This window comes from Mizuhopecten yessoensis, unplaced genomic scaffold (assembly GCF_002113885.1).
Source record: "Mizuhopecten yessoensis strain PY_sf001 unplaced genomic scaffold, ASM211388v2 scaffold9985, whole genome shotgun sequence".
In the NCBI taxonomy this organism is placed as follows: domain Eukaryota; kingdom Metazoa; phylum Mollusca; class Bivalvia; order Pectinida; family Pectinidae; genus Mizuhopecten; species Mizuhopecten yessoensis.
The window spans coordinates 331,992-350,955 of record NW_018408321.1 but is presented as its reverse complement, the minus strand read 5'-3'; the positions used below and the strand labels follow the sequence as shown (position 1 = coordinate 350,955).

Genomic DNA, 18,964 nt, shown 5'->3' with positions numbered 1-18,964 from the left:
CTAATTGGTGATTAAACTTATCAAGATGATTCACTTACAAGTACTTGTGACACAATTTCAATTTTAACACATATAGACTTTCTTTTAACCTACTGAGTATTAGGATAAAGTAGTATACGATGTACCAATATGTTATAATGACGATATTAAGTAGAATATACCCAGTTATACCGGAACATACAACGGCGATATACTGATAGACTATATACATTTTACAAGTATGTATGACAATATAGTGGTATACTATATATATTTTACCAGTATGTATAATGACAATATAGTGGTATACTAAATAACAGTATGTATAATGATGATATAGTGGTATACTATGTACCAGTATGTATAATGACAATATAGTGGTATACTTAATACTATGTACCAGTATGTATAATGACATTATAGTGGTATACTTAATACATTTTGCCAGTATGTATAATGACAATATAGTGGTGTACTAAATAACAGTATGTAAATTAATGACATTATAGTGGTTTACTTAATACATTTTGCCAGTACGTATAATGACAATATAGTGGTATACTAAATAACAGTATGTATAATGACATTATAGTGGTATACTTAATACATTTTGCCAATATGTATGACAATATAGTGGTATACTAAAAAACAGTATGTATAATGACATTATAGTGGTATACTTAATACATTTTGCCAGTATGTATAATGACAATATAGTGGTATACTATACACATTTTGCCAGTATGTATAGTGACATTATAGTGGTATACTTAATACATTTTGCCAGTATGTATAATAACAATGTAGTGATATACTTAATTCAATTTTCCAGTATGTATAATGACATTATAGTGGTATACTTAATACATTTTGCCAATATGTATAATGACATTATAGTGGTATACTAAATAACAGTATGTATAATGAGAATATAGTGGTATACTTAATACATTTTGCCAGTTTGTATAATGAGAATATAGTGGTATACTTAATACATTTTGCCAGTATGTATAATGACAATATAGTGGTATACTTAATACATTTTGCCAGTTTGTATAATGACAATATAGTGGTATACTATATACATTTTGCCAGTTTGTATAATGACAATATAGTGGTATACTCAATACATTTTGCCAGTATGTATAATAACAATGTAGTGATATACTTAATTCAATTTGCCAGTATGTATAATGACATTATAGTGGTATACTATATACCAGTATATATAATGATGATATAGTGGTATACTTAATACATTTTACCAATATGTATTTCAAGCTTATTAAACACTGACTGCGCATAAATGAGTGTATATGTAGTGAAAAAAGGCTCAGCGGATTGATACTTGTTTCAAATATGGATCTTTTTAAGGTTCAGCAAGATAACAGTCCGATGACAGCCATAGCTGGTGTACATTACAATGTACATTATTAACTCACAGTTTTTTCGTGAAACTAGTTATCTTAATTTTGAATTTATTTTTACTTTCTCCACTTTCATTGATCTGGTATACATATTATACACATTTTTTTTTATAATACCTAAAGAAGTTTTAATATTCTGTGATATTTGCATTGTTGTTTATAATAATTTTCAGAAAAAATAAAGAAAAACATTTTTAAAGAGGTGTAACTCGTTCACACTTTATAAAACTAATGAAGCGTTCAGAACAGCCTATAGACCTGTGTTTCTCTCATCTTCACCGAACACTTTGACAAATTCCTGTTGCATGACCTTTAGTCAAAGGTCATGTCTGTGCATCGCCCAATTACGTGAGCTTGCAGAGATGTGTTTCATTTCATCAAAACAGTAATGGAGGAATATTAAAACTGAAAGCGAGTGTACCGAGTGTCTGATCAGTGTGTACAAAAATCACTGCTACAGGAAATGGCTGATTTCTAGCGTGAACATTCAATCAGCTCCGTAATATGTGAGTGGCAGTACCCTCTAACCTCTCAGTCATGTTTACCCTCTAACCCCCAGTCATGGTGGTCTGTCGGCAAACACCATTCTACAGCAATCAAAATCAACCACTAGATGTTTCAAAAGAACATTGTTCAATGGGAAAATACTCATGAAAAATTATCCCAAGTTTCAAAGAATCAATATGAAATTTATCATCTTTGGTACACTTTCAATAGGTACAGAATTTGCACTGGGTTTGCATATGAGATTATTTATAATAATAATAAGGTTTTATGGGCCTGTTAAAGGGTGATTTATAACAATGAGGGATGGCGTTAAAAGTCAAACAGACCACAGAGCAACACACTCCAATATCTATTATAGAGCTCTGTCAAACAGGTACTTTGTCAGCACAAGGTTGTGTGCACTACGGAAATAATTAGAAGCTTGGACGAGGGGGCAGATTTTGAGATGGAAGCTCCAATGATGACCAACAGAGACAGGTCTGTGGGTCGTGTCTGTGTGGGATGGAGTGCCCACACCTCCAGTAGTGGGTCGTATAATGTATTCCCTACAACCATGGCCACATTGTGTGCTCCACATTGTATACACACTGTCATCTCTGGCAGGTACATGAATCATTGGCAGCGAAGACAAAATATGTAGAAAACTCAACAAATAAAAAATTCTGTCACAGTAGAACATTCTTCAAATCCGAGCCAATGGCAATAAAAAGCCAGCTCCTGTGGAATGTCTCCTATGTAGAATTTCAAAGTCTTCTACACAGTAGTGGCCTGGAACAAGGGAGAGGTTTCTGTAGCCAACTAACACCTGAATTCAATCATTTTTCTTCCTTTACACTATCGGACAGCCATCTTAGCCACAAAGTCAGGCATTATTAAATATTCATACACTATTTGACACTGACAAGCAGGAGTACCCTTTGTCGGAGCTTCAGCTCACAACACCTGTACTTCCCTCAGACACCAACAAAATTGGCAAATGAATTACATTAAGTGTATCTTCAGAGGAATCACTCCTGGGTTCTGACATGTTTGATTAAACAGCGTAGAAAACACTGCCACCGTAGCGATGCTACTTCCACACTTCTGAGACTTGCAATTCTTTTTCTCAATATATTTACATGGATGCTGTTTCATGCTAACTTTTTTTGTATAATTATTGTCTATTTGACGCTCGAGATCATGTGCCAAGGCGTAGACCTTCATCTTTATTTTCAGAAATCTTGAAGGACTATTGCACTATATCTGTGATGGCACTGGACCTCTGCTTGACCACGTGCCAGCGCCTGGCAGCAGTACTCTGCTCCGTACCATCAGTAGATACAGAAATGATGTATGTAATTAAGTGATCTACACAGCCTGCACTTAACTCTCATTGGCATTCATCACAAAAATTACATGTATCAAAATCCTTCACATCTGTAGCAGCCTCCTTAGACAACCTGCCAACATCCACACAATATTTCATAAGTAACATTATGTAATACAACTATAAAACTATTACATGGGGAACATCCACACAACATTTCATAAGTCATATAATGTAATACAACTACAAAACTCTCACAAGTGGAACATCCACACAACATTACGTAAGATATACTACAAAACTCCCAACAATTGAAACAGCCACACAAAATTACATAAGTATGAAAGTATGAATTTTATGTAAATTTAAACAAATGTACAATGCAAACTTCTTCATTCTCAATTCAGTTAACACACACTTTTTAATCAATTTGTTTTAGTATGGCGATACAGAATCATCCACTTTCCACAATGTGTGGGTATCAATACACTGTCAGTAAATGTCCCTCCAAAACTGTATAGTATACAGAGTAGTCTAGAATGCACCTTTTCTTACCATACTGATCAAAAGCATCAGCAATGCATTTAAGCATATTGACAAATCTTTCTGATTAGAACTGCAGCTGATATTGCAAATAAACAATTTTATTTTAAAGATGAGGTAAAACTGCCCTAGGATAGTATCAGAGTGAGCACCACAATTTCTTCATGTTCTATAAAACGATACAAAATGTAGAAAAAAGAAAAAAAAGCTGAAGTACCTTTTTAACCTTTGGAAAGTTAAAAGTTATGCATGTGAATCAAAGCAGAAAATTGCAGCAGTATTGTTGTAGTCATTCCTCGCCATTACCCACAGCCCACTATACATACAAGGTAAACATAACTCTCCATTAACATATATGGTGAGGGTTAAATACACATCTGCATCCATTCACCAAACTGAAAACTGTCGACCACAGTGTGCTAAGTTTAAAATTGTCATATAAAATGCACCTGTGAGCAAAACTTTCACCGAAGTTGTTTCTTTCTTGATTTATGAGCCAACCACAATCTAGGGATGAGACCATGTGTCCCTAAGGCTAATTAAATCATCTCATACTGACATCAGGATGTGAACTGGCTACCTCTTTCCATCAGTCTCATAGGTTTGCTTATTCCATCAGTCCCCTAGTCTTACTATCAGTCCCTTACTTTTTGCTTATTCCATCAATACCCAAAGTAAACTTATTCAACCAGTCATCTATGCTTACTTATTCCATCAGTCCCCTAGGTTTACTTATTCCCTCAATCCCCTAGGTTTGTTTATCCCATCAATGCCCTATGTAAACTTATTCAATCAGACCCTTAGGTTTACTTATTCCATCAGACCCTTAGTTTTACTTATCCAATCAATGCCCTATGTTTATTTATTCCATCAATTCCCTAGACTTACTTATTCCATCAGTCCCTTAGGTTTACTTCTTTCATCAATACCCTAGGTTAACTTATTTCATCAGTCCCCTTGGCTTACTTATTCCATCAATCCCCTAGGTTTACTTATTCCATCAGACCCTTAGGTTTACTTATTCCATCAGACCCATAGTTTTACTTATCCAATCAATACCCTAGGTTAACTTATTTCATCAGTCCCCTTGGCTTACTTATTCCATCAATCCCCTAGGTTTACTTATTCCATCAGTCACATAGGTTAACTTATTCCATCAGTCCCCTTGGCTTTCTTATTCCATCAATCCCCTAGGTTAACTTATTCCATCAGTCACATAGGTTAACTTATTCCATTAGTCCCATAGGCTTACTTATTCCATCAATCCCCTTGGCTTTCTTATTCCATCAGTCCCTGAGGTTTACTTATTCCATCAATCCCCTATACTTACTTATTCCACCAATGCCCTAGGCTTTCTTATTCCATCAGTCCCCTAGGTTAACTTATTCCATCAATACCCTATACTTACTTATTCCACCAATGCCCTAGGCTTACTTATTCCATCAGTCCCCTAGGTTAACTTATTTCATCAGTTCCCTGTGCTTACTTATTCCATCAGTCATCAAGGTTAACTTATTCCATCAGTCCCATAGGCTTACTTATTCCATCAATCCCCTAGGTTTACTTATTCCATCAGTCATCTAGGTTAACTTATTCCATCAATCCTCTAGGTTTACTTATTCCATCAGTCATCTAGGTTTACTTATTCCATCAGTCCTCTAGGTTTACTTATTCCATCAGTCCCCTAGGTTAACTTATTCCATCAGTCATCTAGGTTAACTTATTCCATCAGTCCTCTAGGTTTACTTATTCCATCAGTCCCTGAGGTTTACTTATTCCATCAGTCATCTAGGTTAACTTATTCCATCAATCCTCTAGGTTTACTTATTCCATCAGTCCCCTAGGTTAACTTATTCCATCAGTTCCCTGTGCTTACTTATTCCATCAGTCATCTAGGTTTACTTATTCCATCAGTCCCTGAGGTTTACTTATTCCATCAGTCCCTGAGGTTTACTTATTCCATCAGTCATCTAGGTTTACTTATTCCATCAGTCCTCTAGGTTTACTTATTCCATCAGTCCCCTAGGTTTACTTATTCCATCAGTCCCTGAGGTTTACTTATTCCATCAGTCATCTAGGTTTACTTATTCCATCAGTCCTCTAGGTTTACTTATTCCATCAGTCCCCTAGGTTTACTTATTCCATCAGTCCCTGAGGTTTACTTATTCCATCAGTCATCTAGGTTTACTTATTCCATCAGTCCTCTAGGTTTACTTATTCCATCAGTCCCCTAGGTTAACTTATTCCATCAGTTCCCTGTGCTTACTTATTCCATCAGTCATCTAGGTTTACTTATTCCATCAGTCCCTGAGGTTTACTTATTCCATCAGTCCCTGAGGTTTACTTATTCCATCAGTCATCTAGGTTTACTTATTCCATCAGTCCTCTAGGTTTACTTATTCCATCAGTCCCCTAGGTTTACTTATTCCATCAGTCCCTGAGGTTTACTTATTCCATCAGTCATCTAGGTTTACTTATTCCATCAGTCCTCTAGGTTTACTTATTCCATCAGTCCCCTAGGTTTACTTATTCCATCAGTCCCTGAGGTTTACTTATTCCATCAGTCATCTAGGTTTACTTATTCCATCAGTCCTCTAGGTTTACTTATTCCATCAGTCCCCTAGGTTTACTTATTCCATCAGTCCCTGAGGTTTACTTATTCCATCAGTCATCTAGGTTTACTTATTCCATCAGTCCTCTAGGTTTACTTATTCCATCAGTCCCCTAGGTTTACTTATTCCATCAGTCCCTGAGGTTTACTTATTCCATCAGTCATCTAGGTTTACTTATTCCATCAGTCCTCTAGGTTTACTTATTCCATCAGTCCCTGAGGTTTACTTATTCCATCAGTCATCTAGGTTTACTTATTCCATCAGTCCTCTAGGTTTACTTATTCCATCAGTCCCATAGGTTTACTTATTCCATCAGTCCCTGAGGTTTACTTATTCCATCAGTCATCTAGGTTTACTTATTCCATCAGTCCTCTAGGTTTACTTATTCCATCAGTCCCTGAGGTTTACTTATTCCATCAGTCATCTAGGTTTACTTATTCCATCAGTCCTCTAGGTTTACTTATTCCATCAGTCCCTGAGGTTTACTTATTCCATCAGTCATCTAGGTTTACTTATTCCATCAGTCCTCTAGGTTTACTTATTCCATCAGTCCCTGAGGTTTACTTATTCCATCAGTCCTCTAGGTTTACTTATTCCATCAGTCCCTGAGGTTTACTTATTCCATCAGTCCTCTAGGTTTACTTATTCCATCAGTCCCTGAGGTTTACTTATTCCATCAGTCCCCTATACTTACTTATTCCACCAATGCCTTAGGCTTACTTATTCCATCAATCTCCTAGGCTTACTTATTCCATCAGTCATCTAGGTTAACTTATTCCATCAGTCCCCTAGGTTAACTTATTCCATCAGTCCCCTGTGCTTACTTATTCCATCAATCTCCTATGCTTACTTATTCCATAGTCATCTAGGTTAACTTATTCCATCAGTCCCCTGTGCTTACTTATTCCATCAGTCCCCTATGTTTACTTATTGGATTATATATAATTATATATATAAAGTGTTGGTATGTCTTACTTTAACTCTTCCCTCCAATCAGATTATTTCCTTTTATGGCACACACAGTAGCCTGTATACCTATAAGTACTGAGTTGTCTCCCCTTGCCTCGAAAAGTTGTTGGGTTGTGCTTGGCTCAATACTCTTACTCTTACACTGACATGTGTGACCAGCTCTCAACAATTTTTTGGGAATGGGCAGTAAGGCTCAATAAAAAAAATATACATAATTTCTTAATCAGAACCACACTTGTTTTTCAACCTGGTACACAGAATCCACCATGTGCTTTATATTTGATCATATATTTTCACAAAACTATTTAATTGTACTGTTTCTGCTGAATTTTTCCTTCAAGATAAATATAACCTAAATCATGCAATCTTTATATTATTTACAGCAAATTAATGAGAACAATATAAGCCTTACATTGGGATTACAGATAAAATAAACATCAGTTCAGCTGGGCTTCTTCAGTTTCTCTACAAATTCTCCTGCTATTGTCGACCATTCCGATATTGAAGATTTGCAACTAATAGTTTTCTAACAGGAAAAAAACATAATTTAATCCTTGCAAATAATTGTCTTAATAATAAAACTTCAACTTTTCAAAAGGAAGTTGGATCTGTTCCTGATTGGTGAAAATGTACCTGTCTAGCCCCGCCCCCCAGTTACTTACAGTTTCCATGAGCAATTCGGCGGCTTTTCCATCCTGTATCCCTGTCTTAGGAGGCGGAGCAGGTCATGCATGTCCACAGTGGGGTAAGGCGTGCCTCCCAAGGTCACCACCTCGAACAGAACCACGCCAAAAGACCAGCTGTGGATGACACCAACACAACACATTAGAGCCCCTCTAACAACTCCTGTCAGACTGTCATAACTATATTCTCATCCTAATTCAATTGAATGCGAGCTTGATCAAAACATGCAGAATTTATTTTTATTTACCATTTTCAGAAGAAAAAAATCATAAAATCATACATTTTTAAATTTTCAACCTTAAACACATTTGATTTTAATAAATGTCTAATTTCTTTGCTTTTTATGGCAAATAAAATGTGTTTCACTTCTTCAACTCTTTCGCAGTCACCGTTCAAAAGTCTGTTAATATAAAAACATAATAATGAACCTTCCTGTTTTAACTAACAGTGGTGTGTCTCCAGGAAACACCTCCATTTTACCCAGGCTCTAGTGTTTGATCCTGTATGATTCTGACTGAATCAAATCGATCTAACCCACTTCTGATACAGTCACATACATTTATATTTACATGATATTGTTTAAAATATTTCTCGAATAATGTTGATATTGAGTCAAATTTAATGACAAATGTTTCAAAATGCTATATAATCAGTCCATATTTTCAATGCAAACAGAACCAACTACGGTCTGATAGAAGTTTGTAATCTAAGATGACAACAGATTAATGACTGACTGAATATTTATTTTATTAATATATGTCACCTGTTCTTTATTACATTGCAGTATCATTAAAACACTTCAGTATATAATTAACAGCATCGTCTAGCCAATTTTGTCTTATGACAGACACTATTGCAACACATGTACATATTTACTAGATTAAAGCTAGGTTTAAACAATGACAGTGGCCGGTAAACAATCTGAGCATGCTTGATTTACTCAGCATACTCCACTGAAGTCAACTTTAATACATTTTTTTCTGGATTCCTGACAACTAAAGTACACTTATGCAGGAGGTCAATAAATCTACCAAATATAACAGTACATTATCCAAACATAGAAGTTTAAATCAAGGAGCACGCTGCTGTTGACATTCGCCAAAAACATCCTGAGTCCTGGTAAAAATTGGGAAAGACGGCAGCTTGTAGCCAGCTGTTAACCCACTGATCTCTCACCAAAATAGTAAATAGAGCAGGTTTTTATGGATCATAAAAAACGAAGAGATTTTGATTAATTTATTAAATCTGGAGTGGTGTCTAGACATGTTTCAGCGTAAGTTGTGTAATCAGCTGATAGCCCTGTGTATGGAAAAAAAGTCTTTACCATAGGTACTATAAGCCTGCCCTGTCAACATCAGAGTACCACCGTCAACATCAAATCTCAACAAGTCTATCCTGTGAACATCAGAGTACCACCGTCAACATCAGATCTCAACAAGTCTACACTGTCAACATCAGAGTACCACCGTCAACATCAGATCTCAACAAGTCTACACTGTCAACATCGGGGTACCACCGTCAACCTCAGATCTCAACAAGTCTACCCTGTCAACATCAGATCTCAACAAGTCTACCCTGGCAACATCAGAGTACCACCGTCAACATCAAATCTCAACAAGTCTACACTGTCAACATCAGGGTACCACCGTCAACCTCAGATCTCAACAAGTCTACCCTGTCAACATCAGAGTACCACCGTAAACATCAACTCTCAACAAGTCTACACTGTCAACATCAGGGTACCACCGTCAACCTCAGATCTCAACAAGTCTACCCTGTCAACATCAGATCTCAACAAGTCTAACTCAAGTCTACCCTGTCAACATCAGATATCAACAAGTCTATCAAGTCAACATCAGATCTCAACAAGTCTACCCTGTCAACATCAGATCTCAACAAGTCTACCCTGTCAACATTAGATCTCAACAAGTCTAACTCAAGTCTATCCTGTCAACATCAGATCTCAACAAGTCTATCAAGTCAACATCAGATCTCAACAAGTCTACCCTGTCAACATCAGATCTCAACAAGTCTAACTCAAGTCTACCCTGTCAACATTAGATCTCAACAAGTTTAACTCAAGTCTACCCTGTCAACATTAGATTTTCTGCCGTACCAACACCTCATATGCACTACATGTCTACCTTGTCAACATCAGATGTATTATAAGTCAACATCAGTTGTACTATATTAAAGTCAACATCAGTTGTACTATAAGTCAACATCAAATCTTAACAAGTCTACCCTGTCAACATTAGATGTCCTTTCTTTGTAATACATGTCTACCTTGTCACCCTCATAAGTCTACCCTGTCATCATCCAATGTACCAAAAACCCACATAGTGGACATTATTACCGATCAACATACGAACTCAACAAACCTACCTGACAACATTCTAGACAGATAACAACTGCAATAGGCTGATTTTTAAGAAACAAAGCAATATTATTATTAATATAAAGCGATAAGGTACATTCAAGTAACATAAAGATAAAATATAAATTCCACAGGGGAGCTGGCAGGGTTCTAATTTAGAGGTCACACTGAACTTCACTTGCTGTACTTCGTGCCAAAAAATGTGTAGTCTTGTAATTAGTATTGTAATCAAAACTATCATATGAGCACTCAAAACTAACATTATGATACAATTATTGTCTGTGCTACTGAAATAGAATTGTTATCTTACAGTAGGAATAGCCTTTGATGTATCTAATTCAATAACAAGCAAATTAGATACGATTTGACTCAGGATGGTGGGTATCCTGTACCCCAAGGTGAAGCTGGTAACATGCTTGCTTGTATCTACTATAAAGTAACACAAGGACATTGCCATTTATACCTAAATTTGTAAAACTAGTGAAATCCCATTTAATAGTTATCAATTATGCAATTTTTCAACTTTAATAGCATAATATTTGGCTTTCAGTTCTGATGACTTCACACTTAACAAGACAGAGCATCATTTGCAACAGGTTGCTCAAAGCAATTCTGTAGTTTGCTGTTTAATTACTAACTAAAAGATATGAGTCCCTCACAAGGTAAATCTTGACTGGAAGCAATATGAGCCCTTCACAAGGTAAATCTTGACTGGAAGCAATATGGGTCCCTCACAAGGTAAATCTTGACTGGAAGTAATATGAGTCACCTATTGGTATATCTTACTGGAAGCAATGAGTCCCTCACAAGGTAAATCTTGACTAGAAGCAATATAAGTCACCTATAGGTATAACTTACTGGAAACAATATGAGTCACATATAGGTATATCTTACTGGGAGCAATATGAGTCACTCACAAGGTAAATCTTGACTGGAAGCAATATGAGTCCCTCACAAGGTAAACCTGGACTGGAAGCAATATGAGTCACCTATAGGTATATCTTACTGGAAACAATATGAGTCACCTATAGGTATATCTTACTGGAAACGATATGAGTCACATATAGGTATATCTTACTGGGAGCAATATGAGCCACTCACAAGGTAAATCTTGACTGGAAGCAATACGAGTCAGTCACAAGGTACATTTTAAATCTTGACTAGAAGCAATATGAGTCACCTATAGTTATATCTTACTGGAAACAATATGAGTCACATATAGGTATATCTTACACGGAGCAATATGAGTCCCTCACAAGGTAAATCTTGACTGGAAGCAATATGAGTCACTCACAAGGTAAATTTTTTATCTTACTAGAAGCAATATGAGTCACATACAGGTAAATCTTGACTGGAAACAATAGGAGTCACCTATAGGTATATCTTACTGGAAACAATGAGTCACCTATAGGTATATCTTACTGGAAACAATGAGTCACATACAGGTATATCTTACTGGAAATAATATGAGACACCTATAGGTATATCTTACTGGAAACAATATGAGTCACATATAGGTATATTTTACTGGGAGCAATACGAGTCACTCACAAGGTAAATCTTGACTGGAAGCAATATGAGTCACTCACAAGGTATATATTTTATCTTACTAGAAGCAATATGAGTCACATACAGGTAAATTTTGACTGGAAATAATATGAGTCCCCTATAGGTATATCTTACTGGAAACAATGAGTCACCTACAGGTATATCTAACTGGAAACAATGAGTCAGCTACAGGTATATCTTACTGGAAACAATGAGTCACCTACAGGTATATCTTACTGGAAACAATGAGTCANATATAAGGGCTTTGCCACACCAAATGTAAATATATAGGTATATCTTACTGGAAACAATGAGTCAGCTATAGGTATAGCTTACTGGAAACAATGAGTCACCTACAGGTATATCTTACTGGAAAAAATGATTCACCTACAGGCATATCTTACTGGAAACATTGAGTCACCTACAGGTATAACATATAGGTATATCTTACTCGAAACAATGATTCACCTACAGGTATATCGTACTGGAAACAATGAGTCCCCTACAGGTATATCTTACTCGAAACAATGATTCACCTACAGGCATATCTTACTGGAAACAATGATTCACCTACAGGTATATCTTACTGGAAACAATGAGTCACCTATACGTATATCTTACTGGAAACAATGAGTCACCTACAGGTATATCTTACTGGAAACAATGAGTCACCTATAGGTATATCTTACTGGAAACAATGAGTCACCTACAGGTATATCTTACTGGAAACAATGAGTCACCTATAGGTATATCTTACTGGAAACAATGAGTCACCTACAGGTATATCTTACTGGAAACAATATGAGAATCCTACAAGGTATATCCATATGTTTACTGAAAATAAAATAGAAGAGGACAAGAGCTAACGGCCAGGTGGGGAAACTATAAAAAGTACAGAACAAATAATGTGAAAAACAAGCCCAGATAGCAACACATATTTCAGGAGAGTTTTATTTCTTACAACAGTTTCTCTGACTTTTATAAGGTAACGGTGCATTAAATTTGATTTAAGGCAGGAGAGTCCCCTTTTTGTAGTGATTAGAAGGAAATCAGTGCAGCAGTTTGGACTGGAAAATATGTGCTCAGACAGCCTGAATGGATTGCCATCCCAGAGAACACTAAAATCTATTTTGGTTGTGATTTATACAGGTAAGATAGTGAACGGTCGGATGGAGCCATCCTGATGTACACACATCGCCTGTTGGCTAGCTTCACTCCAGGTCAAACACAGCAACGGCAAAATGAACTCTGTCTGTGGCAATCATTTGTCATTGCAACCAATTTGATTTCTGTTTGTTATTTTTTAACTTTTATAAAGACAACTTTTTAATTGCTACAGTTCTTTAAAGTTGTTTTTGCATCTATGATAAAACCTGTCTATAACAGATATGTACATATAGGAGGGCAAGACTTGCCACTTTAGACAGGTATCTGCTTAATTATATACAATAAAACCTGTCTATAACAGACATATAGGAGGCCAAAACACGGCAATAAGACAGATGTCCATATATTTTAAGCATTAAAACCTGTCTATACCAGCTGTGTACACAGAAATAACAAAATACCCAATATTATGAATTTAACAGCAGCTGTCACAAAAAGTGACTTATTTCCTTAATTTAAATGTCTGAGCAAGAATATTCAAGCTATCAAGGTTCCATGGTAACTGTCTGTAGAACTTATAACACAAGATAGAAATCTGTGCTTGTAATACAATTGTAACAACTTAATCAGATCATAATACAACCAAATCATATTTAATACACTCAATTCAGATACATTAGTCAGAAGTGAACAGAATTCATTTTGATATAAAACAATTATGATGTCATCAGCAGGATGACAGAGAAATGCTATAAGGATCAAACTTATCCTTCACTTTGAAACTGCTGTTTCAAATTATTCTGTCGGTTATTAGCGTATCTGAATGGCTTCATTTATAGTCAGAGCGTTTACAATGAATCTGATGGGGCAGAAGATAACACCCATTGTAATTTTTACTGTGTCGTCACGTGCTTATCTAACATTCTTTTATTATTGTATCTTCAATATTTAAAACTTTTCAGCCACAATTATCACATAACTGATGTATCTAATTGAGAAAAGAGGCAAAACGAGAAAGGGGAGAAGGAAAAAGGAGGGATTAAAAGGGGGGTATATAAAATGTTTGGGTAGGGAAGCTAAAGATGAGGCCAGGAAGGGAAGATTGAATAGAAGCTAAAGTGAGGCTAAGAAGAGAGATTGAAAAGAAGCTATAGATGAGGCTAAGAAGGGAAGATTGAAAAGAAGCTATAGATGAGGATAAGAAAGAAAGATTGAAAAGATGCTAAAGATGAGGCTAAGAAGGGAGATTGAAAAGAAGCTAAAGTGAGGCATGAAGGGAGATTGAAAAGAAGCTAAAAAGAGGCAGAGAAGGGAGATTGAAAAGAAGCTAAAGATGAGGCTTAGAAAGAAGGGAAGATTGAAAAGAAGCTAAAGATGATGATAAGAAGGGAAGATTGAAAAGAAGCCAAAGATGAGGCGAAGAAGGGGGATTGAAAAGAAGCTATATAAAATGTTTGGGTAGGGAAGCTAAAGATGAGGCCAGGAAGGGAAGATTGAAAAGAAGGTATAAATGAGGCTAAGAAGGGAAGATTGAAAAGAAGCTATAGATGAGGATAAGAAAGAAAGATTGAAAAGATGTTAAAGATGAGGCGAAGAAGGGAGATTGAAAAGAAGCTAAAGTGAGGCAAGAAGGGAGATTGAAAAGAAGCTAAAGATGAGGCTTAGAAAGAAGGGAAGATTGAAAAGAAGCTAAAGATGAGGCTAAGAAAGAAAGATTGAAAAGAAGCTAAAGATGAGGCGAAGAAGGGAGATTGAAAAGAAGCTAAAGTGAGGCAAAGAAGGGAGATTGAAAAGAAGCTAAAGTGAGGCAAAGAAGGGAGATTGAAAAGAAGCTAAAGATGAGGATTAGAAAGAAGGGAAGATTGAAAAGAAGCTAAAGATGAGGCTAAGAAGGAAAGATTGGAAAGAAGCTAAAGTGAGGCAAAGAAGGGAGATTGAAAAGAAGCTAACGATGAGGATTAGAAAGAAGGGAAGATTGAAAATAAGCTAAAGATGAGGCTAAGAAGGGCAGATTGAAAAGAAGCCAAAGATGAGGCGAAGAAGGGGGATTGAAAAGAAGCTGAAGATGAGGCTAAGAATGGTAGATTGAAAAGAAGATGAAGATGGGGTTAAGAAGGGAAGATTTAAAAGAAGCTGAAGATAGGGTTAAGAAAGGAAGATTGAAAAGAGACTATAGATGGGGTTAAGAAGGGAAGATTTAAAAGAAGCTGAAGATTAGGCTAAGAAGGGAAGATTTAAAAGAAGCTGAAGATGGGGTTAAGAAAGGAGATTGAAAAGAGACTTTAGATGGAGTTATAAGAAGGGTGGATTGAAAAGAAGCTGAAGATGGGGCTAAGAAGGGAAGATTGAAAAGAAGCTGAAGATGAGGCTAAGAAGGGAAGATTGAAAAGAAGCTGAAGATAGGGTTAAGAAAGGAAGATTGAAAAGAAGCTGAAGATGGGGTTAAGAAAGGAGATTGAAAAGAGACTTTAGATGGAGTTATAAGAAGGGAAGATTGAAAAGAGACTATAGATGGGGTTAAGAAGGGAAGATTGAAAAGAAGCTTAAGATGGGGCTAAGAAGGGAAGATTGAAAAGAAGCTGAAGATAGAATTAAGAAAGGAGATTGAAAAGAAGCTGAAGATGGGGTTAAGAAAGGAGATTGAAAAGAAGCTGAAGATGGGGTTAAGAAGGGAAGATTGAAAAGAAGCTTAAGATGGGGTTAAGAAGGGAAGATTGAAAAGAAGCTGAAGATGGGGTTAAGAAAGGAAATTGAAAAGAGACTTTAGATGGGGTTAAGAAGGGAAGATTGAAAAGAAGCTGAAAACAGGGTTAAGAAAGGAGATTGAAAAGAAGCTGAAGATGGGGCTAAGAAGGGAAGATTGAAAAGAAGCTGAAGATAGGGTTAAGAAGGGAAGACTGAAAAGAAGCTGAAGATAGGGTTAAGAAAGGAGATTGAAAAGAAGCTGAAGATGGGGTTAAGAAAGGAGATTGAAAAGAGACTTGAGATGGGGTTAAGAAAGAAGATAAAAAAGAAGCTTAAGATTGGGTTAGGAAAGAAAGATTCAAAAGAAGCTTAAGATGGGGCCAGGAAGGGACGATTTTTGAAAAGAAGCTAAAGATGGGTACAGGTAGGGAAGATTGAAAGGATGAAAAATATTGGCAGTATTGTATGCGGTACCTGGTGGATTGTCCAGATGATTTTAATTTTGAGTAGTGGGAAGGGAAAAAAGGAAATATTGGGAAGTAAAGGGAGAAATATGGGAGGAAATAAGGGAGCAAAGCAGAGATGGAGGGAGAAATAATGTAGGTAAGAATGGAGAGACAAAGGAAGGAAGAAGCTGTACACGGGTCAGAGGTGGACACAGGTCAGAGGTGGACACAGGTCAGAGGTGGACACACATGTACAACATATCAAAACACATGGTAAACAGATTGCACACATCTTCTGTCAAAAATTAGAAAAAATCAAAACCATATTACTGTAAATTGGAAACATACCTATACTCAATTAAACAAAAGATTGAACATTAAAGTCTCATTTCATCTGCTTACATCAAGTGTAAACAATATATCACAAACTACGTACATTCCTCCCCATGTCTTACACAATGATTTACTGGAAGGTTCTGTTTTCCTCTGAAACAATTGCTGCTTAATCTTCTCCTGTCAAAAGTTGTGTATTTCCTACAGAAACTAGCATGTAATGGCAGGTCTTCATTGCTGTTTACAGATTTGTTCTGTGTTGAACTGTCAACTTCTCTAATCTACATGTTTATTTCCTCACTTTGATGGATACCAACATCACTCCAGTGAGACACATAAAGTACACTGTCTGAGATAAGACGTTGTTTGTTTTCATACTTATAAGATATTCTCAGAATGATTATAGTTTATAACAGATATATGCGTAGAGGTGTTATGTACAAGAGATATAAAATAGGTTCATGTTCCGAAATGTAAAACAAAGCCGAAATTATTTTCAGTATCAAAATAATTCTGAATATTACTGATACCCTGTATACACATACCATCAGTGAAAAAATCTAAAGAAAAAAGCCAAATATTAAAAAGTAGTTTCAGGTTAAGTTCGGTCCAATAATAAGAAGCTGCATTAAAATAAACAACTATCACCTTACATTGTATTTTTGTTGCTCATTCGATAAACGAAACAATAAAAAGTATGGTTACATATGTAAAGGTGGAGGCAAGGTAAAACCTGATGTGAAAGTAGACCTGTAGTTTATCACTAATGATTTGCAGGCAAACAGTCCCCATTAAAGGTATTGTATAGGAAAATCTACCATTATAACTAAACACTCTACTGAGTATGGAAAACATGTATGATGTGAATATCTCCTGAGCTAGATAACCTGTTTGGGTGCTGTTAACCACCTGAAAGGTGATCAATCGTGTGACGTTACAGGGTTGTGTCTTCCCCTCATGTGTCCAGTATGACGAGGGACATGGTGACAATTACAGCCCCCTCACAATGGCCAGGAATGCTGAATCACTACTCACAAACAATCCAATCTGTGTGAACAATCTCAAGGTAATTATCAATTTGAAAATTACTACTCAGACAAACCGCTTCATCTCTCCACATAAAGACTAATGACAAGTGACCGATTGGGGGGTGGAGAATGACCCCTGACCCCAACAGGCCATCAGACCATGAAATGACCATCTAACACAGCATCCAGTGCCACTCAGCCACCTGAACTAGTATGTCAGCTCATCAAAGCAACTGCTCCACCCTTTCTCCAATAACTCACTACCTAATGTAGGACCAAATCAACCAATCACAGGAGCAATTCAGCCTGAATGGCATGTACTGACACATTGCCTCTACAGCTACCTCCCACCACAATAAAACTGGCATCTCTTTTCAGATAAAAACTTAGAAACATGACAAACATCTTTATGAATGGTAAATCTGACCTAATTCTATCAACTTGGTGACATTTTAAATAAAGGTACACATGAATGTATAATAACACTCAAGTAATTCTGAATTTTTTGATAGTGCTGATAATGTTTTTTTAAGGGAGATAACTCTCTGAATTCTGAATTATTCGATAATGCCAGTTAGATTTTCTGTAGGAAATAACCCTTACAAAAATCACCACTATGAATACAGTTGTATATAAATATTCAGTAAAGCTAAATTATTTGATGACGCCAATAGAACGTAATTTAGGAAAATATCTCTAACACCAAAAAAAACTGCAATGTATATGGTAGTATATTATACAACCGGAGATTCTAACTGACAAACACTGCCAGTGTATTTCTTTTAAGGGAGATAACCCATTAACAATCAGTGCCACACAGCGATTCTGAATTCTTATTTGATGATGTCAATTAAATGTCCTTTAATTCTTATACAAATCCTTGTCGTGTATATGGTAGTATATATCCATCAAGAGATTTTGAATGACAATCGCAATGCAACGTTTTTAAGGGATGACTCCTACAAAAAATCACTACCACATTGATTGTAGTATGCAGATATACATCCAGTTATGTTGAATGAAGAATATATGAAATAATTTATACAGAAATCACTACAATGTATGTGGAAGTATCATGGCACATATATAAATATGTTTCTAGAGCTTTCAAACGATTAGATAATGCCAGATAAATGTTTTTCAGGGGAGATAACTCCATCACAAATCTCTACCACATAATTAGTAGTATTATATATACATCCAGGGATTCCGAAGGATTAGATAATGTCAGATATTTGTTTTTTAAGGGAGTTAACTCTTAGGTAAATGATGGCAATGTATATGGAAACATATATTACCTTAAATCAACAGTAGGCCTGTACGAGGCAACAATACAAGCTAAAAACGTTCCAACATCAACATTACAAAACAATCTTTAAGGAAGTAAATAATTGTTTGATGACACATCATTAA

General features: G+C 36.1%; 1 protein-coding gene across 1 annotated transcript in view; it reads right to left on the bottom strand.

The window, feature by feature from the left end:
• The window catches only part of LOC110459194 (mitogen-activated protein kinase kinase kinase 12-like), a 69,747-nt gene that overhangs the window by 21,345 nt on the left and 29,438 nt on the right, over positions 1 to 18,964 (bottom strand). The window contains exon 3 of the mRNA XM_021511336.1: positions 8,006 to 8,143. Coding sequence (XP_021367011.1) covers positions 8,006 to 8,143 — 138 coding nt within the window. The remainder of the gene's footprint in view (positions 1 to 8,005; positions 8,144 to 18,964) is intronic.